The sequence below is a fragment of the Aptenodytes forsteri genome, unplaced genomic scaffold (assembly GCF_000699145.1).
Source record: "Aptenodytes forsteri isolate BGI_AS27 unplaced genomic scaffold, ASM69914v1 Scaffold26, whole genome shotgun sequence".
Classification (NCBI taxonomy): Eukaryota; Metazoa; Chordata; class Aves; order Sphenisciformes; family Spheniscidae; genus Aptenodytes; species Aptenodytes forsteri.
In genome coordinates, this window is record NW_008794125.1 from 227,046 (window position 1) to 235,724 (window position 8,679).

The 8,679-nt window shown below is 54.0% G+C and overlaps 1 protein-coding gene across 1 annotated transcript; it reads right to left on the reverse strand.

Annotated features, from left to right (window-relative positions):
• Positions 1-1,963: 1,963 nt before the first annotated feature.
• AMDHD2 (amidohydrolase domain containing 2) lies at positions 1,964-8,224 on the reverse strand. Its single transcript, XM_009278165.1, has 10 exons — positions 8,032-8,224; positions 7,193-7,332; positions 6,763-6,817; positions 6,116-6,328; positions 4,853-4,941; positions 4,361-4,505; positions 3,982-4,089; positions 3,184-3,252; positions 2,636-2,737; positions 1,964-2,220 (listed from the first exon to the last, which is right to left on the reverse strand). The coding sequence occupies exons 1-10, from the start codon at positions 8,222-8,224 to the stop codon at positions 2,132-2,134; spliced, it is 1,203 nt and encodes a 400-aa protein (XP_009276440.1). The 3' UTR covers positions 1,964-2,131.
• Between the last annotated feature and the right edge of the window lie 455 nt (positions 8,225-8,679).

Here is an 8,679-nt window from a genome sequence, read left to right on the forward strand (position 1 = left end):
CCGCCCGCCGCCGGCCCGCCCGGCCCGCCAGAGCCTGCCCTCGCCGGGGCCTGCGCAGGGAGGGCCGGGTGAAGGCCCGGGGTGCCGAGGCACAAAGCCTTCCTCCGAAGCTGGGCGAGCCGAGGTTGAGGACGCCTCGGCGGATCAGAGGAGCCGAGCTCCCACCTTCGCGGTGCATTTGTCCCCCCACAAGCTCGCCTCTCCCCGAGCCCCACAGGGAGCTGCTGGGCCACGTTTCCACCGCCAGCACGCTGGCTGTCCGGCTGCGGCCTCCCTCGGCAGGACCAAATCCCACGGCACCTTCGGGAGCGCCCACATCAGCGTTGTCCCCATCGAGACGCGGAGGCCCGAGGGCCACGGTGCCACCGGCGGCTCGGATCCCAGCCTGATACACACCACGCCACCATACAACACCATGGGTAGGGTACAGCGTGTTTTCAGCAGACAAAAAAAGGGTAATACACGTATACAGGTATGGTCTGATTCCATTTCTATTTTAGATTTCCTCTTGATTATTTAATTTTGTAAATAAAAAAAGTTAGACACCTTGTTTCATACGCATTTTTTTCCCTTGGATTTTTTTCAACAGCAGTCAAAAGTGCCCCTGCTGAGACTTGTAATGCTGTACCACGTCACATTTCTCAGCACAGTATTTGATGTCTCTTTCAAATGCTTCAAATCGTGGAGGCTATAGTTTCTCCTGACATTGGCTGCTGATGTTAGAAATTCTCCAAGGCTGCCAGTTATTCCAGCAGGGCTCTAAAGTGCTAGGAAAGCACTTCAAAATGTTGCTGTTAAAGGTTATAAAAAGGTACTGGAAAAATCGGCACACGTCTGTCAATCCCAACCAGACTTTTGTCTTGCCTTACAACCTCCACCCCTGCTAAGACTTGGCCTTTGTCTAAGCCCTCCCCTCACTACAAAAAACATCTAACTGGTTTGAGTCTTGTCACAGGTTATCTAAGACTTATCGCAAGACTTTTCTGACTGCAGTAGGTTCGAAATCAGCATCAGTCTTCGCATAGAAGTGTCCAAGTGTCAGGAAAAGAGCTGACAGTCAAGTATTGGAGAAGATAATAATGAGCACGGGAATAACGAGCTATCAGCAACTGTCTTGAAAGGCCAGAATCCCGCTGCAGTTCTCCTCTCCCTCAGTCCCTGAGTTGGACCGAGGGCTTGTGAGCCTGTCACTACCAGTCTGGATGCATCCCCTAAAGCAAAAGCTTCCCGTCTGTGGCCTGAGGGACGCACAAACCCATCAGACGATGCAAAGGCTCTGCGAGGTATGGCTGGGCACAGAGCCTGCAGAACCCACCTAGCCAGAACAAAGAGTTAAGAGGAACATTGCTTTCTGTGGCAGGATGCTGTCCATGTCTCCAGCTGAAACCACGTGCTGTGGACTCAATGCCCATGCAGGGAAAAGGCACAAAGGACCAGCAATGCCTCATTTTTCCTGGGTTTGATCTCTGCCCTGAGAATTCAGCCCACATGGATTCACAGCCTCACAATGGCACCGAGTTGGCAAGCTGTGACAGCCTTGCTCCAGAGGACACACGACAGAGGGACTGCCGGGGGATCAGAACGTGATCCTCAACTTCTGCTGACACAACAGGAACCTTTTAACGTGAAGAGCTGCGAGCTGAGCTGGTGGAAGCTGATGTCTAACCAGCCACGGCTGCCTGGGAGCGAGGCAAACAGCAGGCAGAGGAATGGAAATGGCTTGAGCCTGCCTGGGGCATGGGGCAGGTTGGTGTGTGCTGTATGAAACAGTGCAAAGGCTGGGACAGCTTTCACACTGCTGTAAGACGGCGACAGGAGCACTTCTGTCTGGGGACTCCATGCAGGACAGCTGTGCAGTCCTTCAGGTCACTCTGGGGACTGACAATCTCCCCAAACACAGGTCTGCCTGCTTTCCCCACTCCACCAACTGAGCACCAACAAATTTGTTGCAGGCATGGCTGTAACTGGAAGCAGCGGTTGCGCTGGAAAACGCAGCTCTTTGGTATGAGGCTCCTTTAAGGGAGTTGCAGGAAGGAATTAAAAAAAAAATAAAAAAAAAGAAGTGGCGTGGTTACCAAAGCTGCTAACCACAGTGCCGGGGAGCCTCGGAGGGCACCAGGACAGCCCAGCGTCACATGCCTAACGCATCCTGTCTCCAGACTTCCTCACCCGCGATGTACGTGGCTTGCACATACAGACCATCATTCAGCATCAGGAAATCTGCATCGGACAAGAGAGAAAGGAAGCAGGCGTCAGATAAATGGAGCAGCTGAAGCTGGCTGGGAGGAGCTGGGCTCTGTGGGAAAGAGCTTCTCCCCACCCAGACATGGCAGCGAGACAGCAGTGTGGTGCCATCCGTGCTACGGTGGCTCTGCTCCATGCTTGGCTGGAGCATGGAGCCCTTTGGTCTCTCCAAAGGGCTCACGAAACACCACCAGCATCCAAGGGGAAAAACACTGGAGCAAAAGCCTAAAGCAAAAGCCCAGAGAAAATCCCAGGCAGAGCGAGTCTCCCTGCAGCTCCCACTGAAGCAGGGGATGAAGATGCGTTCGCAGCAGCCCCTGCTTTACTCCAGCACCCGGGAGCCCTCACACTGTTGTCTCCATACCAATACCTGCTGTCCCCATACCAGTACCTGCATCGGAGTCATAATTTAGTGTCCCCTTTTTGTGTTCAATCCCCAGGAGCTGGGCGGGATGCAGAGACGCTGCCTCCAACGCGGTCTCTACTGAGCACCCTTGAACAGAGAAGGGGGAGGCATTAGGGCAGCAAACAGCCCCATTGCCAGAGCAGCCCAAATCCCCTTGGCTAAGGCAACTGTCGGCCTGGCAGGGACCTGAGCTAGAACATCCTCGCCACAGCCATATGGAGCTGGGGAGGGGAAACATCCCTACGGGAGATAACGGGAAGAGGAGAACTGAACACCTAGGGTATGGGGAGGGGAAAGTCATTCACCTTTGTGAGAAAGGAGCAGGAGAGTTCACCTCTCATTAGTGCTATGGGTTAAGATGAAACCTCCCCTCAAAAAGTTGCTTATCTGTGGCCAGTGCCGCTGATCCCAGCCCTTCTCATTGTCTTGGGCAAGAGGGAACATTCCCTGGTGGAGCGGACACAGCTGGCAAGAGCAAGACCTCTTCCCAAGTCAACGTAGGGGGCAACACCTTGTGGACAAGGCTCACTTACCTGTGGCTTCTTGGAAGTGTCGCACACATGTGTCCATGGTTGCCACACTACCGCTCAGGGTCTTTGTACCTGGGAGAGGAACAGGATGGCACTGCGCAGGTCCCACAACTCATAGCAAGGAGAAGCGGGGCAGTGGGAAAGCATAATGTGACCAAAAGGGGTAGAAATCCTGGGTCACACGAGGAGTGAGTTGAAAGGCCCACAGCCATGGCTGCCGAGTGACAGAGTGAGGCGAGAGCGAGCCTGTGTTGGCGGCACAGGGAGAGGTACCGGGATGTCACCCTGCAGCTCCACCATAAAACCAGCTGGACTGGGTGAAACTAGCTCACAACGCAGGCACCTGCTGCCAGAGACAGAGGAAGGGAACTGAGAAAGGAATGATCCTTCTCCGAAATATCTTCCCAGTCTCCAACTGCTTGCAGTTTAGGGATATTTGTTAGCAAGAAGTGGTGGTGTTATAGTAAAGACAAGGGACAATAAATATCTGTGGGATTTCTCTGTCCTTTCTGACCCCACTGGGGATCTAGCATCCATGACATTGGGCAACAAGGTGTTCAAAGGTGTTGCGGACAGCTGAAAATTGACAGATTCCTCCTCACTCCACCAAGATGGGGCAATCCCCCTCTTCATGAGGTGCCTTATTATCCCCAGGGCCAAGTCACTGCAGAGCCATTAACCGATCAGGCACCAAAACCCAAGAGGGTGGCACAACCAACAAGCACTGCAAGGCGTGCTGAGCTCTCCAGAACAGACACGAGTGGCAGCGCTGCCCCAGCTCTTTTGCAGGACGGCACTTACCTGCAATGTAGGTGTTCAGCCCATCGATCTCCACCACCTGCTGACCCAGTGTGTGCCGACCTGGTGCCAGCCCCATGCCAGCAATCGCATCCGTCACCAGCACCAGGCCTGAGGAACGCAAGGAAAGAGGCTGCGTTAGCTTTGCAGCCGACCTTGCTGCAGCTCCGAGCGCTGCGCCATGCTGGTCCTCCCAGAAAGGGGCCAAAGCGTCTCTAGCCACATCCGACCGAAGCAAGAGGGCTGGTGGATCAGCACACATGGCTGTGACCTGTTTCAGGCAGTGAGGGCAGCATGCCACAGCACTTGCGCGAGTGTTTTGTGGGAGATGGCACAGTGCTCGGGATGGCTGGTGACACTGCGTGGGCCCGACATGGCTCACCTTTGGGGTGGGCTCGGTGGGCGATTCGTAGGGCGGCGGGATTGGTGTGGATGCCATCAGAGATCATGCCGTAGAAGACTCTCCGCCCAGCAGGAATCTTGTCACTTGTCAGCAGCCCCACGATCCCAGGGTCACGATGGTGGAACTGCCCGAGGGGAGAGAGGACCAGCTGTGGAGCATCACCAGGACTTGTGGGCTGAGACCCTTCCCATCAGGGGACGCAGCTACCATCTCTATCAAACAGCGCCTGGCAGCTAGGTTCTCCATCTTTTACCAGACAAATCTGGGCATTTCCTCGAATTTCAAGAGTCTGATACAGCCTTGACTCTCTTTTAGATCAGGCAGTAGAAATGTGAAGCCAGAGGTTCAGTGCTGAAACCTCAGTGCAAGGCCTGTTACGAAACAAGCTGGGGAGAATATGCATCTGTGGGGAGCAGGAGGGCAAGCACCAAAAGCAATACCAGCGCAGGGCAAGTGCCCTCGGCTACTCACCGGCAACATGGCATTGAAGAGGTGAGTGATGAAGGTAGCGCCATGCTGCACAGCCTCCTCAGCCTGAGAGAGATTAGCCACCGAGTGACCTAGGAACAAAGACCAACACATGATTTTTCTGCCCGTCTCTCCATTTATTTCCCTACAGGAGTGAAGACACGCTCTGTCACTAGGACTCTACTCTGATGCCCCACCCTGGGCTGAGGTCTGAGATGCCAGCCTCGGCACAGAGGTGTCTGGCCATGACCATGGGGGACTCGGGCAGTGGGTGCTTCACCTGAACGCATTCACTGTTCACATCACAACCATCACAAATGCTGCCTTGCTCCCAGAGAGTTGCCCTCAGGCTAGGCTAGAGGTCCAAGGACACGCCTGTCTGCTGTCCTCAGATGTTTAAAGGCTTTACAGAGAGCTGTCAAGGGAGTAGAGACAGTGGGGACTTTGCTAAGAAAGAATATGGGGATAAAACTAGCCAGAAGGAAAATTCTGTTTTCCCCAACACGGACAGCAGCTCTAATGCTCTGTGGGCAAACCTTGCCTTTCTGTGGTTCTTTATGTGGCTGTGAGATAAGAGATGCTCTGCTGTGCGAATGCCCTTCTCACTTAAGGTTTAATTTCACCCTGAGTAACTACCCCCCCTTTTTTTTTTTTTTTAAAAAAAAAAAAAAGGATTTCTTTAATGATTTCTTTAATGAGGCAAAGAAGAGTTTGTGAAACAGAGGACAAGAAAAATGCAGCCAGTTTTAAGTCAGTGGCCTTGGAGGCCCTTGCTGCCAGTGGCAAGGCAATGGAGGTAGAGGTCTCCTACAGCACTTCCAGTTGAAAAACAGAGTTATCAAAACTCAACAATAACCTTTGGAAAATTATTTCACCTGTCAAACAAGGCCTAAAGCAGTTGAACTTCAGAGTTTGAATCTTTCCACATCGTCAACCCTCAGTTACACCTTTATTCAAGTAAGACTGCTATTCTTTCCTGTGTATTTGCAGCACCAAATGCTACCTTGTGTTAAACTGCAGGGGCTTTTCAATCAATATGAAGTTTGGCCCTTACCGTACAAAGGGCGACAGATTCGCAGCATCAAGTGAGGTCCCCATTTGTGACAGGTCTGTCACCTCCATATCGGCCAGGCAAAAGAAAATCCCACCCCATCCAGTCACACTGAGACACCATTAGAGATGCTACAGCCCTGAGAGAGGGGCTGCCTGGCCCATGTGGCACAGGGAGACGGAGCCTCCCTAAGCCTCCTCCTCTCCAGCCCTTACCGAGCGAGACACAGATGCCCTGCTTGGTGAGTTCCCGGATCACCTCACTGCTCCTCTTCATCTCTGGGGCCAGGGTGACTATCCGGACACAGTCCAGGGACCCGTAGGTGGCAAGCAGGTCCTGGAAGGCACCTGCCTCAAAGGTGCGGAGACAGTGCTCCGGGTGCGCCCCTTTCTTCTCCTTGCTGATGAATGGTCCTTCCAGATGGGCCCCTGCCCAAACAGAAACACAAAGCTATGACCCTTTCCCCGCCAAGGACCAAGAAACCTGCTGTGTCTACCCTGCTCCAGTCAAGCTCTTCCCATTCTCCCGCAGCAAAACACATGGCTCGGGTAACTCTGAGCTCAGCACAGCGAAAGATGCAGCGCTGGCAACTGGCCAAGCCAAGCCACCCCACTGCCATTAACCTGTGGGGCCCAAAAGGGCTGGAGCAGTGTGTGTATCATGGCAGAGACCACGGCAAAGGCCAGGCACAGGTTGAGGGAGAAAGCGGGTCTGTGCCCTCCTGTGCACCCCTCCCATCAAGATAGCTCCAGCCCCCATTTTGTCCTGTCCCTACAGTAGCTTCTTTCTCCTTAACAATGAACAAGATAATTGCCTACCTAGAGTATCATCAGAAAGGATAGCGAGGGACAAAACCACTTACCCAGGATACCTGCTCCGTGGGCTCCACCATTTCTTATACTGATCTGAGGGAGAACCTAGAGAAAGGGGTTTGTCAGACATGGCACCCCAGACACAGCACCCCAGCCTGCCAAAACAAACCCAGACCTCGGGTCCAGAGAGAGCTTTGTAGCTGGACCACTTGGGACCATCAGCCAAACACAGCTCGCAAAGAAAAAGCCAGCTGCAAGCCCCGTTGTGCAAAGCTGGCCTGGGAGACATCGCTGTCTTAGCGATGTCTAAAGGTTAAGGGCAAGAAATCCAGGGGTAGAGTCCAGCTCCTCATGCCCACAGCTTTTCCGCCAAGGCAGTTATCCCAGTCTCTGCAGTCCCAGCCCTTGGCCCTCTCACCTCTTAGTACCAACCTCAGCCCTTTATCACCCTGCAGATGAGAGGGGAAGAAAGTCACTTGCCTGGTGGTACACAGATGGAGGAGAGGTCACCAGGGTGGGACAGAAGGAGGTCACTCCATGGGAGAGGATTTTCTGACTGACCAAGTCAATCCCTGATTTGAAGTCATCTGTAGCCAGGGAGAAGTCCACCCCAAAGCCTCCTGCACCATGAACAAAACAGAGATGAAGCTGCAGCCTCCCCGGTGGATGTTTTCCCACCTGAAAATGCCGAAGAAACATTTTGTGTGACTGGAGTGAGCCACTCCATTTGTACAGCACTGACCAGAAGCAAAGGGCTCCACCAGCACTTCTCCTGTCCTACATTTGCAAGGCTCTACGAGTACAAATCCAACCAACGCCGTCCTGCTGAAGTGCTTTTCCCACAGCATCCCAGCGTTTTGCAACTTTTTATTTTGATGCAGGGCAAAATCTGAGGATTCCCCATTGAAAAGGGGATCTAACTTCCAACATAAGCTACTATAGAACAAGCCTCTCTTGACCCTCAGGAAAGAGCTACTGCAGGTAAGGTTTGTTCCCTCGAGAAGTCCTGCTCTGTCCTCCCTGCATCCTGGAAAGGGTAGGGCGGGCATCCTGCCAGCACAGGGGCAGGGACTGTTGATGAAAATGAGGTTAAGAGGAAAGCTGGGCTGAAACCACCACCCAGCCAAAGGGGATCAATTATGCAACAGCAGCAATCACGGGCAAAATTGTTCTTTATCGTTAGTTCGGTGACTCACATCTCCCTGGAGCAGCTGAAACGCACTTGGTCATGGGCAGTATGCACACAGCAGGATTGAAGGTCAGTGATGGACAAGCGTGGGACCCCCACCCCGCTGCGAGCGTGTGTGGCTTTGCCATACCGTTGATCTGGACGTCGATGAAGCCCGGGGCGATGATGCTGTCCTTGCAGTCCAGCTGGATGTCAGCAGAGCCCTTCTCGTCAAAGAAGAGTTTCTCTGGGTTGAGGATCTTCCCTTCTCGCACCCACAGGTCCTCCCTGAAGGGACAGTTACACACACACCAAGCTCTTCTGCCATCTGTGGTGGAGCACATGGGAGCAGGTGGCCATGGCCCCAGGGACAGGGGTGGCCTCAGGCAGAGCAGACCCCACCGGCACCCTCTGCCATGGGCTCTCCGATGTCTACTAGGGCAAAGCTGCTCTTCCAGCAGTGAGATGACTGGCAGCCCTCTCTCTGTGTGGCCTCTGGCTTTACAAAAGTCGTGGGAATGGGATTTTCATGGGCTGCCTGCCAAATGTGGTGGCGATGGCCAAGGGGCCCAGGGGCTGGCGGAGGAGGCAAAACGAAAGACGAGGGGAGCAGAGAGGGGCCGTACAACACGCACGCCTCATCTCCTTCAGAAATCAGGCGGAGGGGATGAGGGACGGTGGGAGTGCAGGGGGGCGAGAGCCGGCAGCTGATGCACTGGAGGACATGGGGACAGTCCCTCGGGCACTCCAGGTTAGCTCTGCAGCCCCTCCGTGAGCCCCGGCGCCCCCCGGCACCCCC